Source organism: Misgurnus anguillicaudatus, chromosome 22 (assembly GCF_027580225.2).
Source record: "Misgurnus anguillicaudatus chromosome 22, ASM2758022v2, whole genome shotgun sequence".
Taxonomy (NCBI): Eukaryota; Metazoa; Chordata; class Actinopteri; order Cypriniformes; family Cobitidae; genus Misgurnus; species Misgurnus anguillicaudatus.
Window position 1 is genome coordinate 13,201,500 of NC_073358.2, and position 21,708 is coordinate 13,223,207.

The window sequence follows — 21,708 nt, forward strand, 5'->3', positions numbered from 1 at the left end:
AGGTGTCAATTTTTTAAAGGGACACTTCACCCATTTGCATTAAGCTTTGTATAGATAGAACCCCAGTCATGTTTTTGAATTGTTGTGCATCATTTCCTCAGTTTCCGCTGAAACAGGAGAAATACAGATTTAAATGTTGCACTTCCTTCTTTCAATGATGTAAAAATCATCATTTTGCATCATTAGTCCCTTTCACACATACAGTCTTTACTGGTAATTTACTGGTAAATTGCCGTTAACATGTCATGTGTGAACAGAACCTTTCCGGTAAATCAGTGCTCCCAATTTACCAGTAAGACAGGTTGTAAGATTAACGGTAATTTACCGGTAAGCGCTGTGTGTGAACGAAAAATATAGCATTACCGGCATTAAGATGACGTCAGACCGCGCTGACAGATCGGGCAGGTCAATCAGAAAGTTTTTTATACAGGTGACACGGTTTCCCCCAAACTGTTTACGGACGTTTCCACACACATGTTGCTTAAAAGTCGAGCACACCTGAAGTTAACATCCACATTTCTTCACCAAAGTTGTTTAAAACAGCTTACCATCTAATTGCCAAATTGCCGACGTCCTTAGCACACCATCTGTGAAGCCTAATGTGCAAACGGGCAGGTTCCGTTTGACGCCATCTAACGCAATGTTGTTTGGTCACGAGCAACTTCGCGACCGTTTGCCACAGATGTGAAAAGGAAGTGCAGAATTACTTTTGGATTGATCCCCTTTTATAAGGAGATCTGAATTCGAGCGACAATTAAATTACTACACAGCCTTGGTGTTCATCAAAGAAATAGTAATTAAGCTGGGGATTTTTTACGCGGGTGGTCGGAGAAAAACAGATATTCTGGATTTGGACAGCAATAAAATCAAAAGAAAACTGACATGTTTCAAAAGACTGATTTTACTTTATTTAAGCTACTGCGTTTTACTATTGCTTAAAATATCGCTTGATATGTCCTGTTGTAACATCCGTGTCTAAACATGTATATTTGACTGTTTTAATTTACTAAAAACATTAAACGATTAATAAAGGTGCAACACTTAACAATACGACTGTAATATTAGGATAGACATATACAAAGTTAGTGACAAGGAAGGACTTACCAGCCGCAATTTAGATTCAGATGCCCACTTACTCTGTTGTATACGGTAATTTAGACAAGTTGCGTTTGAAAGGTCCAACACTCAATAATGCTTTTTTACCATATAACTGTGGTATGTAACGTTACGTGTACGTAAAAGCAACCTCACAAGAACAATAGAAATATACAAAGTTAGTTATAAGGACTTATTAGCCACAGTTTACATTCTGATGCGTGCTTACTGTGTTGTATACGGTAATTTAGTCACGTCAAGTTTAAAGTTTTGTTTCTACTTTACTATACGTATTGTCATTTATGTGTATCATCTTTAGCACCCAGAATTGTTGTAGCTCAAACATATGTGTTCGGCTGCTATTTTTACACATTAATGTTTTTAAAACATTTCCCAACACGTAATGACGGGGAATTAAGCTATCCAATCATGGCAAGTGGCCTTTTACAGCCAAGTCTTTAATGCGGCCCACCCCTTCAAACGAAACCCATTTCTCTAGAGAGCCACTAATTCATGTTACAAAATAGCCTATAACTTATTGCTTTTGATGTTTTTAAATGTAAAAACCATGCGAACACAAGTAGACCTCAGACAACAGTATAAAACAATAAAATCTACAGATTCATTGCCCCTTTAATTCATGACTTAAAAAGTTAATTCATCATCAGCTGTTCGGACTTAATTGCACAAACTGCCTCCTTGCGCCACCTGGCAGTAATTTCACAAAGAAGTTTCACATGTTAATGGTTTATTTTACTCTTGTAGAACCGTCGCAGTAAAAGGAATTCTAAATGAGTAACTACTGTACTGTATGCACAAGGTCTGGTAAAAGATTAATGTCTTTCTTAAAACCTCACAGCATAAAACTCCTTACGTTTGTGAAAGTTTTAAGGTTTAAGAAAGACTTTATGAAAAAACAAAACGCAGGTAACCTTTCTCAGACACCAGAGTCATAAGTGCTCTCTCGAGACCCTCTCTTTGAGGTGTGGCGCCTCTGAGTAAGGACACAGTATTTTCTGTGTGGCAGGCAGCCATCAGTCCCGCCCATCCAGCAGGATCCTCTATAAAACAACAAAACAAAGAAAGAAAGAAGGCTATTAGAGACAATACATAAGCACCAATACAAAATTGATATGATATTTGGCTTGTCTTGATTTAATTATTTTATTCCGCCGAATGAAAAAAAAAACATCTATATCTGAATGAATGGGACTCAGGAAATACAATAAAAAAGTGTCCCGTTGGCCAAAACACTGAAAGAACTGTGTTTTCAAAAGATATTGCTAGCGAATACAGACATTCGCATCTGGACGGGATTAAAGTTCTCAGAGGACCTTTGAGCTCGATGAAAAACAGTATGTAAATTGCTCTGGAATTCTGTCCGGAGGTCGTAAGAGAAAAACACAGACCTGGCCGATTTGGGAAGGGACTAAAAATACATAATCGTGCTTCTCAGAGGTCCCCCTGTGAAACTTATCTCATCTGAATAGGGCTATTGTTAGTGTTTAATGATGTAGATGTCTTAAAGGGACACAAGGCAGCATTTTTATGTTAATAAATCATCTTCGTAAGTCGGTATATGGTTAAATGACTCATTACCGGACGAATGAAGTCTCTCTCGCCCGCCCCTACCGTCTGTAGGAAGAATACCCCACTTGCAACTTCGCTGTATCCGACCCGGTGTCCTTCAGTCTCGCAAAGTCTCAGATATCGCGAGAAGCAGTATCACTTTACAGCAAACAACACAGAGGCAGGCGAGCTAAACACGGCTAGCGATTGTTGCAAATGGCAGAGCCGGGGAAGAAGCATCGAAAACCCTTGACGGAAGAGAAACCTAACTGGATTGGAAATAAGCTGATAAACTTGGTTCCGAGGGGGGAGGGACAACAGTTCGTTAATACGACAGTGTGTTTGAAAGCATTTACTTTCAGACACTTGGGGGAGCTCGTAGAGAAATATTACGCAGACTTGCCTGGTTTCCCTTTAAAAGAACACTCCACTTTCTTAAAATAAAATCCAGATTATTTACTCACCCCCATGTCATCCAAAATTTTGAGGAAAACATTTCAGGATTTTTCTCAAGTTAAAAGACTTTATTGGACCCCAACAGTTTACAGTTTAAATGCAGTTTATGTAAAGCTGCTTTGATACAATTACCAAATTGTGAAAAGCGCTATATAAATAAAATTGAATTGAAATTGAATTGAATAAAAATTGCAGTTTCAATGCAGCTTCAAGGGCTCTAAACAATCCCAAACGAGGCAAAAGGGCTTTATCTAGCAAAATGATTGTCATTTTCAGAAAGAAAATAAACCACAACTTCTCGTCTTGCACCAGCCGTGTGACGTACCAGCGTGACCTTAAAGGGATAGTTCACCCAAAAATGAAAATTCTGACATAATTTACTCACCCTCATGTTGTAACAAACCTATATAAATTTCTTTGTTCTGATGAAATGTTTGTAACCAAAACGTTTGTGGACCTCATTTACTTCCATGGTATTCTTTTTTTTCTACTATGGAGGTGAATGGGGTCCACAAAGAGTTTGGTTACAAACATTTCTCAAAATATCTTCCTTTTTGTTAATCAAAACAAAGAATTGTATACGGGTTTGACGGATGTCAGCGCCATTGCTCCCGGTACTTTCCATTCTCCCGCATACTGAACTTCATTTCCCATCATGCACTGTGACCCGCTGATTACACACCAGCTGCAGCTTATCAGCAAAGCCTATTTAACCTGGGACTCAGCCTCTCTATCTTCGCGAAGTCTTGCCCCTAGCAGCATTTCTGAGCGTTTCCCTGTGTTTACCCGTGTTTGCTTTCTGGTTTGATTTTGGACTGTTTCTTGGATTATTGATTGACTGCCGCCTGCCCTGACCCTGGACTGTTTATCGATTACGACTGCTTTCTGCCTGCCCCGATCTCGGACTGAGTAACGTATATGAACGATATCTGCCTGCCCTGATAATCTTGGATTGTGTACTCGTTTATGATTATCTGGATTTGCCCACGGTTTACTTACTGTTTGCTGTGTATTCCCATCAATAAAGAGTTGCAAATGGAACCTAACCTGTCTGCTTCGTCAACGGGTTTGTAACGACATGAGAGTGAGTGAATGATGACAGAATTTTAATTTTTGGGTAAACTATCCCTTTAAGCATTACATTACAGTCGAAAGGTCACACGTTTCATATGTGTAACGCAAACTTGCGGTCTATTTTAAACAATAAACTGACACAAAGACATTAATTAGTATCATTCCACATACAACAACATCGGACTGGTCCTCTTTCTCAACACTTGTAAACACTGGGGGCGGTATTTTCGAATACGCCATGTGCGACCTTTTGACATGCTTACACAATACGTAAGGTCGCACTGGCACATCACACAACTAGTACAAGACGAGAAGTTGTGGTTTAAAAGTACATATTTTTAACTTTTTTTTACAAAATTAAAAAAAATTCTAAATAAGACCCTTATGACTTGTTTGGTATCATTTAGAGCCCTTTGAAACTGCGTTGAAACTGCTATTTTAAACTGCATTTAAACGGTTGAGGTCCAATAAAGTCCACTATATGAAGAAAAATCCTTGAATGTTTTCCTAAAAAAAAAAACTATTTTCTTCTCGACTGAACAAAGAAAACATTTTGGATGACATGTGGGTGAGTAAATTATCAGTTTTTTTAAGAAAGTGGAGTATTCCTTCAGTCACAAAAAAAAAGACGTCAACCGAATATTTTTTGTCAAAGTTTTTGTTAACAAAATGAACACTACTTTGCAAATTAGGTTGCAAAATGCACATACAGTAGCCAAAATAAAAAGAACACAATTGTTCCACACACTCTCGTAAACATGTACAGATATGTATGGCACAACTTAACATTTTACTACAATATTTGGTCAAAACAATACAATAATTTTTAATATTGAGCTCACCTGGACACAGCAGCACAGCTTTTTGAATTGTTTTCAGAGCATTTTGTCTTCTGTCCTTTATGGAGTGACAGCCGGAAGCCAAGTGATTTACTCCACTGTACAGCAATGCCCTCTACAGATGGAAAGCAGTAAGAGATGAGAAACTGATACTACAAAGTATCAATACTACAAAGATTATTAAGTATAAAGCTACCTTTCCAAGAGAGAAGCTGGCATGACATGCCACACAGCCAGCCACAGCACCCCCCTGATGAAAAAATTATCCGATCAATGAACTGTCATAGACATGGAAATAGACCCACATCATAACAGAAACCATGTGGAAACTTATAAAAGCCTATAAGCTATAAATATAAATCACCACTAATTAGACACCTGTATTTTATGTTAGATGATTTAATGCCTCTATCCAAGTTATATTTTGAAAACTCTGTCATCATTTACACACCCTCATATCAGTACAAACCTATATTCTGTTATTGTTGGTGTGAAATTCAATAGGAGATTTTTTGAAAAAGATCTTTCATATCAATTCATATCAACAGTTATTGGTGACAATGGCTTTTAAGCACCAAGAAAACAAAATAACAAAAATATTTACTATGCATTTAGTCAAGTTGTCTGCACTAGATTGGCCGATGGTGGCCATGACTTTCAAGATATGTGAATGTCCTCATAGACTTTAATAGCAAATTGGACATTTGGTTGGACCAACATTTCTGTAGTTATGGCCTATTTTGAGTGCCATCATGTTAAAGTGCCAACTAGTGGTCAAGCTCTGCACATATTTGCAGGTGACCTCAGATACGGCCCATACATAAATGTAGGAAAATTAGTATCAAAATTTCATTCCTATCAAGAGGTATAGCCACGTCAGTAAAACTGGCCACACCACTTCAGATGTTTGAGCGTAGTATCGATTGAGTCAAAAGTCTGACTTTTTTGATGATTATTATAGACCCCTTCACGGTTCACGTCACAAGCTATTCCCACTGCGCATGTCGGGGTCAGAAAAGTCATTACAGCAGATTGAGTTGCGTATTATTCGGTATCGTCAAAAATGCCTACTTACGTCGTGGGCTGTGAAAATCACACCAGGTCTTCCGTTAAGTTTTCGCGATTCATGCAGAATCTCAAAAAAAAAAAAAAAAAAAAAAACATCTGCGTCTGCAAGCAATTAACGTGCAGACTGGGACAATGCAAATATCAAAGAGGCTTGTGTTTGTAGTGCTCACTTCATTTGAGGTAAGTCATCGTTTTTGAGCCCTGTTAGATTAAATTATAATGGTTAAATGGTATTAACAGTTCGACCCCGTGCTGCGCGCGCACCCGATAGTCATCCAATGTTTACAAACCTTGAAGGGGTCTATAGTCTGTCTAAAACAAGAAGCACTGGTTTGGTTCTAATGTAGTGTTTCCCATACAATTAATTTATCTGTGGCGGCCCACCACAGAATCAACACTGGCCGGCACAAAAAGATTTTTCATGATTTCCATTTTTATTTTACTATTTAAAAAAAGGCTTAATTCATTGTAGCAAGCGATCAGCCCGCCTCCCTCCACTCTCTCTCTCATATTTTGTAGAGCGCCTGAACAGCGCATGCCCCCTTCCCCTATCATGCTATACAGCGCGCCTCTCTCGCATACAAGAGTGAACAGTATTTTAACTCCGCATTCCTCCGTGTACTTTCTTTTTCACGTAAACGTCAACAGTCACAGATGTTACTGACAGAGAACACAGCTGATCGAGTTCATCATGACTTAACGAAAGGTTAGCAGTAGTGTTTCCCACACATACCCGTCCTCTTGGTGTGAGTCTGTGTGCAATCTCTCTCCCTACCTATGATGCGGTATGCAGACGCACCTGTTCAGTAGTCGTAACTCAGCAACAGTGTATTCTCTTATTTTTCTAAATTTGCACCAAATTGTTTGGGCTACACACTATATACAATAAAACTATCACTCATGACATGCTCATAACACAACAACACTTATAAGAACAGCAACATCACGGTCTCAATGTAAATGTATGGTGATGTTGTCAGACGATTTTAGCAGCAGTTAAAGAAACAGCGTTTTTAGCAGCAGTTAAAGAAACAGCTGGTTAGATTAAACAAGGAGTTAATGGGTCGTGGGTTGTACTGGGTCGTGTTTTTTAGACTATTTTATAGACAGAACAGAACAATTAATATGTAAAAATAGCATTCAGAACTAAAACTAAACTGAAATAAAATAAAATAACATTACAGAACTAAATAAAAATATAAACTAATATTTTTTTTAACTATAATAACCCTGCTGTAAAGTCATCCTCCTCACTGACTTTGTCCTGTTTCCGATCAGATTCAAAATGGTCAAAACATGAGTGATCGAAGTCCGCGTCCATAAACACCTCCAGTGCCCGTTCAACTATATACTCCTTCATTTTTATATGATATTACGATTTACGTTTTCTCTGATACTTCTCTCTCATGCCAATCGTCTCTGTAGTTTTGATTACGCACCTGCAAGTACCATAACTAATTGAGAAGATGCGCAAAAGCCTTCTCTACCGTAATACACCTAAAACATTGCCGAAAAAACTCGTCATTGGCAGGAAAGCGTTTTCTTGTAATTGACAAGATAACTTGTCAATGGTGGCGAAAGAGTAAAAGACTGTTACATGAGTAGTTACACGAGTAAGTATGATGGCACAATATAAAACGTGAAGATTTTCTAAGCAAATAAAAAATAAGAACTATATTGTATGGCGAAAGAGCACTTAGTTTGCAGAACTTCGACTTCAGGCTTGAACTCTACCTGCTTTTCTTTACTGTTAAATTTATTGCCTCACCATGGCAACATTATTTGAGTTATCAAAAATCAGTTTGCAATTTAGCATCTTCAATGTCTTGGCATAATACACACATAAAAAGATGAATAAAATTGTATAAAATGGCTAAACATGTTAAACCTATTTAATCTCTAATATACATAAAATCATGTCAACATAGTATATTAAGTGGTAAAAAATGTGGATTTAGTAAAGGATACTGCATGGATGTAAATTAATGCACAGGAATCGATTAAAAATGTATGTAATGAAATATAATATAACATATACAGTTTAACAAAATATCCTATAGGATAATGTCAGGGTAGCTGTCTGCCAATTGAAGTTCAGTAAAAGTTGGTTGATGCAGCAGGACAATGATCTCAAGCATTTAAGTAAATCCACCACAGACTGGCTTAAGGAAAACAAAATGCACCATTTGGAGTTACCATACCATAACCAGACATCCTACAAATGTGTCGGAGTTGAAGCTACTTTTGAACGATGTGCAGGTCTAATTCAGAACTACTAAAAGTGCTTGAAGTAATTGCTGCCAAAGAAAGTTCAACAAGCTGTTAAATCCAAGGGTTCACTTACATTTTTCTCCAGCACTGTGTTTAATGGGTGTTTTCAAAAAAGACACGAGAAACTAGAATTATTTCTGTGTTTTTAGCTTATGCACATTGTGTTTGTCTGTTTTTGTGACCTAGATGAGAATCAGATTACATTATATGACAAATCATCATCCCTCCCTGACCTTGTCATTGTTTCTCTGCAAATTTGAGTCTCTGGCATAAAAGGTTTGTTTGACTTCATGCGGCGGCACACGACCAATCACAAACTAGTTGCTAGGTTGTGTTAAGCATCGCCGTCCCGTATACGGGACACCTACGTTTACTTCAATATTGTTGATGTAAATTTTAATCTATCAAAGCAAACTATATATCATTGGAAAGGTCTAAGCCAGGGGTCTCCAACACGTTGCTCGGGGGCTACTGGTAGCTCGTGTCTTAATTAGCTTGCTCGTGGGTTTATTTATTTATTTTCTGTGGTTATGGGGCATTTGGATGTCTGGTTAGTGTTACAAGAGCCTGTGGTAGTAAAGACTGGGTGTGTGTTTGACGTCGCGTTGAGCTGTGTAGACCGGCGTATCATATGACATCAGTAATTTAACATTTATAATTCAAAAACAAACAGATAAGTCCGCACACCCGCGCCACGGCAACTGGCCAAACACACCTCGAGTTGAGGCACTATGGTTAAAAAGATTTACTTTTGGTAAAACAAAAATAACAAAAAAAAACTTGTTGTCACAAGTTCAATGGGTTATCATCTAATATTTAAACATCAAATATCAAGAGATACCAGAGAGCCATCAAGCATATATCTTGACTGAGAACAGGTGAGAGGACGAAGCAACAGAGCTAACATTAATCGCCAAAATGATAGCAAAAGACTTAAGGCTGATTAATATTATGAAGCTTGTGATTTGACTGGATGTGTTTAAAAGCATGCTTATGATGCGCATCCACAACAGGAGTTAAACTGTCTGTCCAGTACATAACTTAGTTAAAGTCTTGAATTTTGTGCAGATGCACGTTGTATAATACATTTATGTTGTATCAAGGCTTAAGTTCAAGGTTTTTTGTTAAATGCCCCTCTCCATAGGAATGCATGTTCATTTTCTATATTCATAACACTTAACACTTAAACTTATACATCTTCAAAAATGTTGACAAACTATATAGCATTGGAAAGCTCTAGGAATGTAGTTTTCATATTTCAAAACATTTTAGCAGTAATAATAATGCAGTGACAGTAATTTATTAATTTGTGACAAAAAATGCAGCAAACCGTTGACACCTAGTGGCCGTTTTTGGTAAAACCACTAAAAGTGTGACACAAACCTAATTTTTTGTGATTTTTAGTTGAAATTGGATCACAACTGCTTGAGATTTATGGCTTCATGTTTACATTATTACTTTTTGAGATATTTACCTTTTTATAATTGTATTTATAAAATGAATATTTTATTGGATTATTTTTATTTATTAAAATAAATGTAAACTGCTATAAAAAAAATTCTGTTTAATATTTTAACCTCCATTTTGTCAGTGACAAACCTTAAATTGTCTTCTTTAAAACAAAACCAAGATTTGGCTTCTAGACCAAAAAATGCCCGAGTTATATTAATTTGAAGATGTACTTCAACTTTTCAACCCCCCACTTAAAAGGGAGGGGTGACGCCTAAGGGGTTAGGGACAATATCTTTTTCAACCTTTATCATACATCAGCATAGTGTGCCATTCCACTCCTGAATGACACTCATACACCTGGCCTAAATGGCCACATTACACATCATTACCGAGATGGACATTCAGCTGACATTGATAAAACTTTACAGTCACAACAACCACTGTTATGGAAGAAAAACAATGTCATAAGCTTTTGAAACAGCCTGTTGAATTGCACTACTTGGAAAAAAATGTACCCGTGCTTGCATTTTAATGGATTGTATTTTAAGGGCTTGCATTTTTAAGGGCTGAAATTCAACATGGTTGTATATTTAAGGTGTGAATTATTCACTTCAAAACATTTCAAATACATTTTCCATATTACAAAATTCAATAGTCCATATTCACCTTTCAAATTTAACTTACAAAATATTCGATCCTTTTAAAAATACAACCTAAAATATTCAGCATGCAATTTTCTGTCCATTTAATTTTCGCATTCACAAATTCACGTCCAAAAATTCAGTAGTTCAAATATCAATATTTTACATCTGGGAACTGCAGAAAAAGTAGTAGAATACACAGCATAATCTCCATCTGCTGTTAGTGAACCTCACCAGCAGGTGGTGCAAGCGCATGTTGACAAACATCAGAGCAACAATTCGCCTTCACAAAATCTCACTGAGCGGTGAGTACAAATTATAATTTTCTGCGTCACTATATGTGGAAAAAGCAGATTATGACAAAACTGATAAGCACTAAGCACTCACATTTTATTTTCATTTTAAGCATGGATGCCAATGCCTTATAGGGATCTTTACAATAATTACAAATTGGCAGAGGTGGGACCAAGTCGTTGTTTTGCAAGACACAAGTCTTTGCATTCAAGTTTCGTGTCAAGTCCCGAGGCAAGACAGACATGTCCAATTCGAGTTGCATGCTATCAACCTTAAAGCTTCAAGTCTTAAACAAGTCATTAGTGCTCATTGCCCAAATTAGTATCAGTATTAAAAATCATATCAAATTATATTAGGAAGGCAGGTATAATATGTTTAAAATAGCAGTTTTAATTTGATGCAAGATGGGTGCCCTTAGTAAACTACTCGTTCAATTTAGGGATTGTGCCAAAATAGGACAAGCAGTGAAAAAAAACTATTTTATTAGTAACAAAAAATCAAAGAGAATAAATGACTGCTACAGACTTTGATGTGTGCATGAAAATATATTAAATTTAGCTGCCTAGTTTGTGAGGATTTATCTATTAATTCTGTTGAACCAAACTTTAAACCTTGTTTTAATAAAAGCAGGTTTACATTTAACCCATTATTTTTAAGTTTAACTTAAGTCCAGTTGCACTATAACTTTAAACTCTTTATAAATTCTTCCACTTCCACCCTAAATAACCCTGAATTTGGTTACATGCCGCTTTTGCCAAAATAGCTTGAATAAGTAATGTATTCCACCATATAAGCAACAGGGGCCTGATGTATAAACGTTGGGTACACATATTTCTTTGCCCATTTTGTGCGTACGCAACGTTTATACATCAGGCCCCTGTTGCTTATATGATGGAATACATTACTTCTTCAAGCTATTTTGGCAAAAGCGGCATGTAACCAAATTTTCCACAAACATATTGGGATTTTAAAAAAATAAACTTGGCGTAAATAAGTGTGCACCGTACGGATCCTCTCCACTGTGCGTACGCACTCTTTTTGAGCGGAGTGAAAGAACACAAACTCTGTTCTTGTTTTTTACACATTTAGTTTTAATATTCCTGTTTCATTCATGAAGATCATCACTCAAATTGCATCTAGTAGTCGCACCTGCCTATGAGTAGCAAATATTTAACAGATGAAATGTATTGAAAAGACGAAGCCTCTACGGTGATGAATGGAGTGCCACACACATCTGTCATGAGCGCGTCTGCGTGTTAAAGAGTCATGAAACCCTAAACCAAAATTTCTGAGATTTTAACAGAGGTATGTGTGTTGAACACCACTGAAGACAATGTTAGCATCTGTTAGATTTAATAGTAGGGGGTAAATGGTTGAATTTTGACCAAACACATCAACGTTTTTCCTATTTAAGACGAGTAGTTATACGAGCAAGTTTGGTGGTACAAAATAAAACATAGCACTTTTCTAAGCGGATTTAAAAGAGGAACTATATTTTATGGCGTAATAGCACTTTTGGGAGTACTTCGACTCGCCTGAAAAGTCCGCTCCCCTTCTCACTCTCATAATGGGAGAGGGAGGGTGTTACTGCGCAGAGTCGAAGTACTCCCAAAAGTGCTATTACGCCATAAAATATAGTTACTCTTTTAAATCCACTTAGAAAAGCGCTACGTTTTATTTTGTACCACCAAACTTGCTCGTATAACTACTCGTCTTAAATAGGAAAAACGTTGATGTGTTTGGTCACTTCTAACTTTATCTCTAAATGGTACCATTGAATGAATGGGGCTAAGCTAAATGCTATCGTAGCGTCGCAGCGCGCTCCAGCGCTTACGTGCACACACACAGATGATAGAGGGATGATTCAACAGTTCTTAGTTAAGGTAATAACATATTTTAATATTGAAAATGAGTAGACTATTCCTTTAATGCATTAAGTCGCGTTCAATGGTATAATTGATGCACTTGTCTCCTGAGATAAAGACAAACATGACCCGAAACGATCTCCACCATCCGCTGGTCAAAAACATTTCATTTCCCTCTGAGTTTGTTTTCCATTAAAAATGTTATGAATATAATGACACCTGTCTGGCCATATGTGAAACCAGTATCAACTTTGACAATGTTTGTTTTTATAATTTCATAAAAACCCATAATGCAAAAAAAATAATTTCTCTGGCCAAAAGTATATTTTAAATATACGTGAAATAAGTTAATTCTATAAAGTATATTTTTTAAATTTAAACTAATCTTAACCTTTTTAAAACCGTTTTGTTTACAGGTTCGTAACAAAGTTTTTCTTCCAATGCGACGTGAATATATATCCTTGAATTCAAATATATGAAGGGCTAAATATATTTTTAAAGCTTTAAAATGCATTTCATATATTTAAATATATATAAATATATATATAAATTATATATACTTTTTTGCCGTATGGGTAAGTAGCATTTTTTGGAAATGCAGGGTTCAATCAGACTTTGCTTGCGTTTTGTAACGTCAATCCATATTAAAATGATATGCAGACCACATTATGCCCAGTAACTAAGGCATAATGTGGTAATTAATTCTGTTACTGTAATTCCACTACTTTTAGCGGTAATAAACATAAAACAAAGTTTTTTTTTAAATCAAGTAACGCAGTTACAATTAGTGAAATTTAAATGAGTTAGTTCAGGGACAACACTTTAAATGTGTCGTCCCTATACTAACACACCTTCTGTGTTATTATTCATTGTGCCGCCCCCCAATGGTCCTGCGACGTTAGATCAGAAACGCTTTGTCTGCAAGTGTTCATTTATCACAAAATAGAGTAACCAACTCATTTAAATTTATCTAATTGTAACTGCGTTACTTGACTTAAAAAAAATACTTTGTTACATGTTTATTACCGCTAAAAGTAGTGGAATTACAGTTACAGAATTAATTGTAACGCGTTACTCCCATCACTGTTTTTAACACAACTTGTGTTGTCCCTTTCATTTATTTTTACAAGAAATAAAGCATTAAATGCCATGACACACACAATGTGTAAAAAATGAACACATCATTTTTGCTGTGTAGAAGTCTATTACACTTTCACTGACAACCCAAATTTTGCCTTATTTTTGCCAAAATTGCTTGCTCCCCTGCTGAAAAAAACAGCATACCAGCAAGACCAGCATATGTTGTGTTTTGGTGCTGGTTTGCTAGTGAAGACCAGCTAAACTAGCATCAAACCAGCATCAGCACCAGCATTAGCACCAGCTAAACCAGCAACAAACCAGCATTAGTACCAGCTAAACCAGCATTAGCACCAGCATCCCATGCTGGTCATACCAGCATATGTTGTGTTTTGGTGCTGGTATGCTGTGACCACCAGCTAAACCAGCATAGACCAGCATAATTCCCATGTTGGTCCATGCTGGTTTGATGCTGTTTTTCTCAGCAGGGTGGGAAGCCGGTGAATGCGAAAGACAGATACATGTTTTTATAATTAACTGCTATTTTCAATGAACAGTGTTGCAGTCAGAAACAATTTACTTGTTTTAGATTCATCCTGTGTGTGTCTGTCATCGCAACAAGAAGTTATGGTTCATCTCTTTGACAAGTATTTAAAAGCATCAACATACACAACGAGAAATGTTGGCAGTCTGGGGCCGTATTCACAAAGAATTTTATCTTACCACAAGTACTCCTAAATCGCACTAAAAGATTTTAGCTAGGAGTTTTCTCTTAAAAGTTATTCACAACGCCTTTCAGACCTACTTTTAGTAAGGAAAAAATATAACTCTTCAACTAAGAGTGAGTCTTCGTTGTTACGGATGACGTCAATTCTCATGCACGAGCTGCCTCGCAATGACCACGGTGATTGGTTGTTAGATGACAGGGCTGTCATGCGGAACATAACACAGACGCACCAAATCATGGAATTACATCGAAATATGTCTGTGTCCTACACAAAATAATAATAGTAATGCCATCGAAATGCATATATAAAAGAAAAGTCGTGAATGAAATTAAATATCCAAATGAAAACCGCCATTTGCCTAATAATAAAAAACGACATTGCATTAACACTTGCTTGATTAATTTACATCCTATTAGCCTAAATAGACTACTTAAAGCAAGATATGTTGCCCATATTGAAGAAGCCTAATGTAATAAGTAAACGACGGTGGATTATGAACTCAGCAAAACGGAAAAGAAAGCCAAACTGGATGCAGGATCAGTTACTGCTGCTGTCCTAGTTGGTGCTGGAAAAAAGAAACATAATAAAAGGGAAATTCGGCACTGAGATATCAAGCAAAACTAAGCTTGGGAGACAGTGATGCGCGGGTCAATGTACAAAACAACCGGCACCCGACCAACGTTTTCAACTAACCCGCCCGCAACTCGGACCGCAAAAAAAAATATATATATATACCGGACCCGCTCCCTGGCCCGCATTTTTTTAAAGTAGTTATTGTTTAAAATAGTTAACTGGCATTTTTATTTCAAATGACCCGACCGACCGCGACCCGAATATCATGAAAAATATTTTTGGATGACTCATAACCGCAGGCACCCGCTTAGGATCAACCCTGCGTATCACTGGGAGAGGATTTGTTTGCAGATCAATGCAGCATTCCCGCTTGTGTCGCGGACCCCGGACGACTGCGAGAGGCGGTGGTATGCATTACAATCGCAGTCAAGGGTTGAGATTGCAGCCTTTAAACGGGCAAGCATGGCAACAGGTTGGCATACAATATTAAATATTTAATATAATTATTGTTTCATGTAATTCTAAAAACTTCCTGCTTGTTATGAATGAATTATGAAACAAATGTCATAAACAATATGTTTACATTAAAGTGTGCTTTTAAGTATAGGCAATGCTTTTGAGTTGGTGAAACTGTACATGTTAAGGAGGATCAGCACCTAAGGCATTTTAAGATCCTTTGTAAATAGGTCTTAGTGAGTAAGAGTCCTCTCGACTTCTTTTAAGCTGTCCCAGACTTAGGTGCTACTTTTAGGGCTAAAATGCTTCGTGAATTACTTTTAGTGAAAAAAATTAGGAGTCCTAAAGTTAGGAGTGACACGCCCATTTTTTTTAGGAGTTGCTCCTAAATTCGCCAGTTAGGAGCTACTTTTAGCCTTAAAATTCTTTATGAATACGGCCCTAGGACTATAAGTGAACGGGAAGGACTGTGTGAAAAAGGTTATAGATTACTGCAGTATAAATACACAAAGACGTCCATCTGAAACAGTAAAAAAGTAGTTTGTTATTTATATAGACCAGTGGTCACCAATCCTGGTCCTGGAGGGCCGGTGTCTCTGCATAGTTTAGCTCCAACCCTAATCAAACACACCTGAAGCACCTTAATTAGCTACTTCAGGTGTGTTTGATTAGGGTTGGAGCTAAACTATGCAGGGACACCGGCCCTCCAGGAGCAGGATTGGTGACCACTGATGTAGACTATATATATAATATAATAGTCACAAATCAGGCTCTATCTAAAACAATCAAATTGGCATGAATGAACACTGACTGCTTGTTCATTTAAAATTGCAGTTAATTATAAAAACCCTCCCATTCATCTTCTGCATTCATCGGCCTGGTATAGTTTGTCAAAAACACAAAATCACAAATCAACATGGACAATTTATAGTTTTAATCTTGTACATGTTCAGTCTTGCAAGTTATAATCTACGTGTTTTAATGGAAATGTGTAACAATAGTAAAAGGCAGATATTGGGCCAGATGACCAGCGTCACAAAAATTTACAAATCATAATGAATAGAATATGATGTTTACATGCATAAAGCCGCAAATTTGATGTTTAGTTTTCTACATTTTTTGCAATATTTCTTGAAACTGTCTTTACTAACTAATAAAAGACTTTTTATTAGGTGCACTGAAAGTAATAATATTAATAAACGTCATCTGTGCACAAAGTAGGGCCTTAACAACATCAGCCAATCGCTGATGCAATGGCCCTCTGGCTTGTCAATCACTGCCTTTACGATCCTTGTGAGAGACGCGCGCATGAAACTCTGTCTTTAGTTTCGGTTTGTTTTCATTGTCGATCCTGCTTTCCTCCTCGAATTTGCACCATGGTACAGAAGAAACGCAAAGGAGGACGCAAAAGAAAGACTTTTTTTAAGTCGCAGAGAAGAGAACATTGTCAGAAGAACGTAATGTAACCAGAATCATTATTGGAGAAACATTTCAACGCTGGATAGCAATGAAGGAACAAAGAGGTGTCAAGAAAAGCGCAGTTCGCAAAAATTCTTCTCGACAGGTAACAGTGATTAATCTTTCTTTGTGGGATTAATTATTGTTGTACTGTTATTCAGGTATATTGACGTTTGTTCTTGTACTGTAGTTGTAAGGCAGTGACCAGTCTGCTACATGCTAGTTGAATTGGGAGTAGCGTTGACTGATCTAACGTTACATCCAGTGTTGGGTAAGTTACTTAAAAAAAGTAATCCACTACAAATTACTAATTACTACTTTAAAATTGTAATTTGATTACATTAGTGATTACTACATGCAAAAAGTAATCTAATTACTAATTACTTTACTTTTAAGTTACTTTGACAACATCAAATGTAAAAAAGCTACAAAGTGAAACTGTCAGAAACAAGGACGGATGAACCCAAACGCATGCGATGACGGGGGTGAACAGAAAACACTTTATTATAACACAGACAAAACAAGAGCCCACGTGGGGGCAGAACAAACACGGAATACTGACAGATGACTTAAACTAGACTTGACTATGATTCTAACACTAGACAGAATCACACAGTAACAGTACAAAATGAACGAGCACAGGACTAAGAACACAATGGCATTAAATATGAAAAACTAAACAGGATAAGGAGAAAACAAGTGAGGGTAATGAACTAATGATTAAACTATTAACAGGGAGAAGAAGGGGGCGAAGACAAGAGACGAGACACCGAAGGTCATATTTGAATGCTTAAAGCTATTTTGGTGTGATTTGCACTCTCCTAAAATTGCTGGTCATAATGATGCAGAAATATTTGTAGCTTTTATAATAAGTTACACATGTTTAACATTTCTCATTAAACATTCTACATTTATTAACATCTATTTATCTATCTATCTATCTATCTATCTATCTATCTATCTATCTATCTATCTATATATCTACATTCATTCGCGGTCACAGAGACAGAAACTAGAGTTTTAACACGTCATCGCATTCACGAGGGCTTTTTGGTCAAGTTAAAGAATGTTAATATTCATGTTAGTTCGTTAAATATAACAATCAAAAGTTGTTTTGGTAATTGTTTAAATAAACATATGATTAATTAATGCAAGTGCACGCATTGAGCTCATGATTAAATAACATAGTTAAATAATGTTAACAAAGAAAACCTTATTGTACATTAGTAATTTAAAAACACACCTGTACAATCGCTTCTGGCAGACCAGATGTCATCGCGCAAAGCCCACTTTTTTGGACATGTATTGTCTGTATTCCACTTGAATGATCAACCACCGCTCACACAGCATCCATTTGCTTGCGTCTCCGACGAGTGATTATGCACATGCCCGTTAACTGACGCTGCGCGCATGCTCGTTAACAGACTCTGCGAGCATGCTCGTTAACAGACGTTGCTGAGCAACGGCAAAACGTCATTTTAAAATACATTTTAATTAATTTTTCAACACTTAATTTGTAACGCTAGTAACATTATTTTGTTGTCATTGGTAACTGTAATCAAATTACATACATTTAAAATGTAAAGCGTTACGTTACTACGTTATCAGGAAAAGTAATTAGAGTACAGTAATGCGTTACATAGTAACGCGTTATACCCAACTCTGGTTACATCCTATGTGTTTATTATCATATCATTTCACATAATGAATCCACTGATGCGACACAGCATATGCCGGTGATAAACAAACACTCGTGTTCAAATGCTCGTGCACGATTCTCATTCGGCGAAAACATCCTCTTTTGCGCCTTTAATGTGAAACAGCAAAACTGTCTTTACAGCAGTATTGAATTTCGGGCATGTAGTAGTCATCTAAATGTTCTGGGTTTTTTTTCTACAGCCCTTACCAGGGGGGCTGATGCTATAACGAGGGGGGTTGCAGCCCTCGCAGCACCCCCCTTCCCAAGCTACTGGGTGGGGGTGTACACAGTGGCGGAGCCAGAGGAGTGTCTGGGTGCCACCCCAAATTTAATGCTACTTCCACTCCATCCAATAATTCACTTCCTGTTAATCGCTGTTTATTTCGCCCAGCACATCGTTTTAAAACAAAGATTATGAGAATATTAACATATATTTCCAAAAACTACATAATGGTTTCAGCATAGGCTGTAGTTTCTATAGTAGACTAATTGTCTTTCTGCACTCTTAACCCAGATATTGTCTTTACTTAAACAATGAAGTAAACATCACTGAATATTTTGTGTTTTTGACCAATGTTTAAAAAGTTTAGTTCATTTAAATTTTAAGCATACAAAATTAAAATTAAACTTAAAATTATTAGTACATGCTGAGAGGACATCCTTTGCACCTGAATATTTTGATTATTTTCTGCTTTTTCACAGAATAAAAACTGATAAGAACTTTTACTACTAGTCAGTCATGAATTTTGTGTTATAATTCCATTTATAACACCTAAAGTAAAATAAAGGAATAAAAAAAATCTTAATTAACTAAGTAGAGATGTTGGACAGAGCAATCAATAGTACAAATTAAATAAAAAAATAAAAATAAAAACGTTTACTGAACTAAACATTTTAAATTAATTGTACTATTTGAACTACGCTTTTTAGTAAAGACTACTAATGGCAACTTTGTTCATCTGTTACACCAACAAAGATTCTATGTTAATACAACTTAACTTGTTTAGTTTCACCCTTGTGTAAAAACTGATTTAGTGCAACGTGTTTCCTCGCAAATTTCTACTTATGTCATCTCATTCAGGTTAAGAGTGTGTAGACAGAATAAAGTCTATGCTTATATAGTAATATAGCCTAGATTGCCCTTTCTTTGTCTGTTTGCAATGTTTTCATAACAAAACACAATGCTGTGTGTTTATTCCTGAAGTGATCTTTAGGCTACTGTATGATTATTAGATTTACTGTGTTGGACTGGACTGACGCTTTAAACTTGAAAATGCAATGCACATCACTATTACTGTAGGGGTATAAATCGGGCAATTCTTTACGATGCAATACAACATTGACTTTTTCCGGCAGTTGTGCGATTTTTGCCAATACATCAAATGCTTATTCGGTTTCAATACAATTCGATTAATTTATCAATATTTTTATATTATGTGCAATATTTGTCCCAATTGGAACATCTACAACAAAAAGCTAAGAAAAAATACACTTTTTTTAAATGAAGAAAAATTTACGTAATGTCACATAAAATCAAGCTAATGATGGCAACAGTCAAAATCTTTCAGTATTTTGTGCTAAAATGTGCAAGTGTGGCAATAACTAAGGTAGTTTTAGAAAAAAAAGAAAAAAATTAATATAAAAAGAAAGCTTTTTAAACTTAAGCATTTGATCTGTCACACCACATCAGATCTAACAGTCAAACAAGTGCTGCAGGGGTCTCTTTTGAGAGATTTTTTGAGAGATTAACAGGTTAAGTTATTTTAAAATACTATATCTCAAGAAAACTTACTTCAGCTTTGTTGGGACAGTACTGTGGAACCAGTCTGGAGAGAAGAGCCCAAAGAGATGAATTTCCTGGATTCCTATAATACAAGCAATCAATTGAAAAAGTGAAATATAAGAAAATCAAGAAAAGAAAGATGACATCATCAAGAAGAATTAATGACATCAGTTCATCTAAGCCCTGAGTGTTCTTGTACTTTGTGTAGCCTTTGAGTTGACAGATCAAAGTATGACTATTCAAATAATGTTAGAGCCTACTAGATTTGCATTTTGCAGGAAAATTATTTGTAAACTACCTTGTGATATCAACTCTGTTGTGAGACAGACAGACAGACAGACAGACAGACAGACAGACAATTTATTCATCTCAGTGGGAAATTCACCATCAAATTAACACTTACTGTATACTTAACCATGACACAGATACACAGATGAAGGGAAGAACAAAAACAGGCCAGAGTGATGATAGAGTAAAATGAGTTTATTGAATAATCTTGATCCATTTTCTTGGAATGGAATCTGATATTTTCGATTCTGATTTGAGCCACATCCAAATGTGTCAGTCATATATCGAAATTCATGCAATTTTTTACGTCATTTTAGATTAATATGCATCACAATTGCGGAAATATGCACCAATGACATGTTTACAAAACCACTTAAAAACATTAAACACATAAACATTAAGCTTCTGTTGCACATCCCCTTATACACGAAAGCCCCTAACATACCAATAAGTGTGTTTGACTTTTCTGAAGCATTGGTCCACAGACTGCCTCGGCGCGTATGCGCTCACATTGTCTGATTTTAGCCACGTAATGTGAACAGTCAAACAAAAAATCGAATCTGAGCAAAGAATCAGAATTGAGTTGGCTAACGCCAATGCTATGTAAGTCATGCAATTATTGTTTTCCCTGTTTGCTGTTTCAAAGTCTGCATGATAGACTGCATAACATTTTTTGGTGCATTTGAGCTGCCTTTACATGGACATGATGGATTTGTCGACTTTGTTACAATGTACTGGTCTATGATGGAATGGAAGAGTGCGAAATCAATCTCCAGAACAAAAGTAAAACTGTAACAAGAAGTCCTCTATCTGAGGAAAAGAAACAAAATCTAATGAAAATATAGTCTGCATTAATCTGTCTTCTGTCTTTTTTACACAAGATGGTTTCAGATACACAGTGTCATGAGTTTAATTCAATTCAGATTTTTACACGTTTGTTGATATTTTAACCGCAATAGTTTTTTGTGATTTGATTTGTTTATATTTGGCTGTTCAACACAAAGTTTGCGTGTTTTAACGCA

General features: G+C 36.4%; 1 protein-coding gene across 3 annotated transcripts in view; it reads right to left on the reverse strand.

The window, feature by feature from the left end:
* The window catches only part of skic3 (SKI3 subunit of superkiller complex), a 244,054-nt gene that overhangs the window by 60,177 nt on the left and 162,169 nt on the right, over positions 1-21,708 (reverse strand). For all 3 annotated transcript variants that reach the window (XR_012365143.1, XM_073860218.1, XM_073860219.1), the window contains exons 32-35: positions 20,408-20,480; positions 5,230-5,283; positions 5,037-5,148; positions 2,028-2,156 (exon numbers count right to left, since the gene is read on the reverse strand). Coding sequence is in view for 2 of the 3 variants with exons in the window: in XM_073860218.1 (XP_073716319.1) it covers positions 2,028-2,156; positions 5,037-5,148; positions 5,230-5,283; positions 20,408-20,480 (368 nt within the window). In the remaining variant the exon portion in view is untranslated. The remainder of the gene's footprint in view (positions 1-2,027; positions 2,157-5,036; positions 5,149-5,229; positions 5,284-20,407; positions 20,481-21,708) is intronic.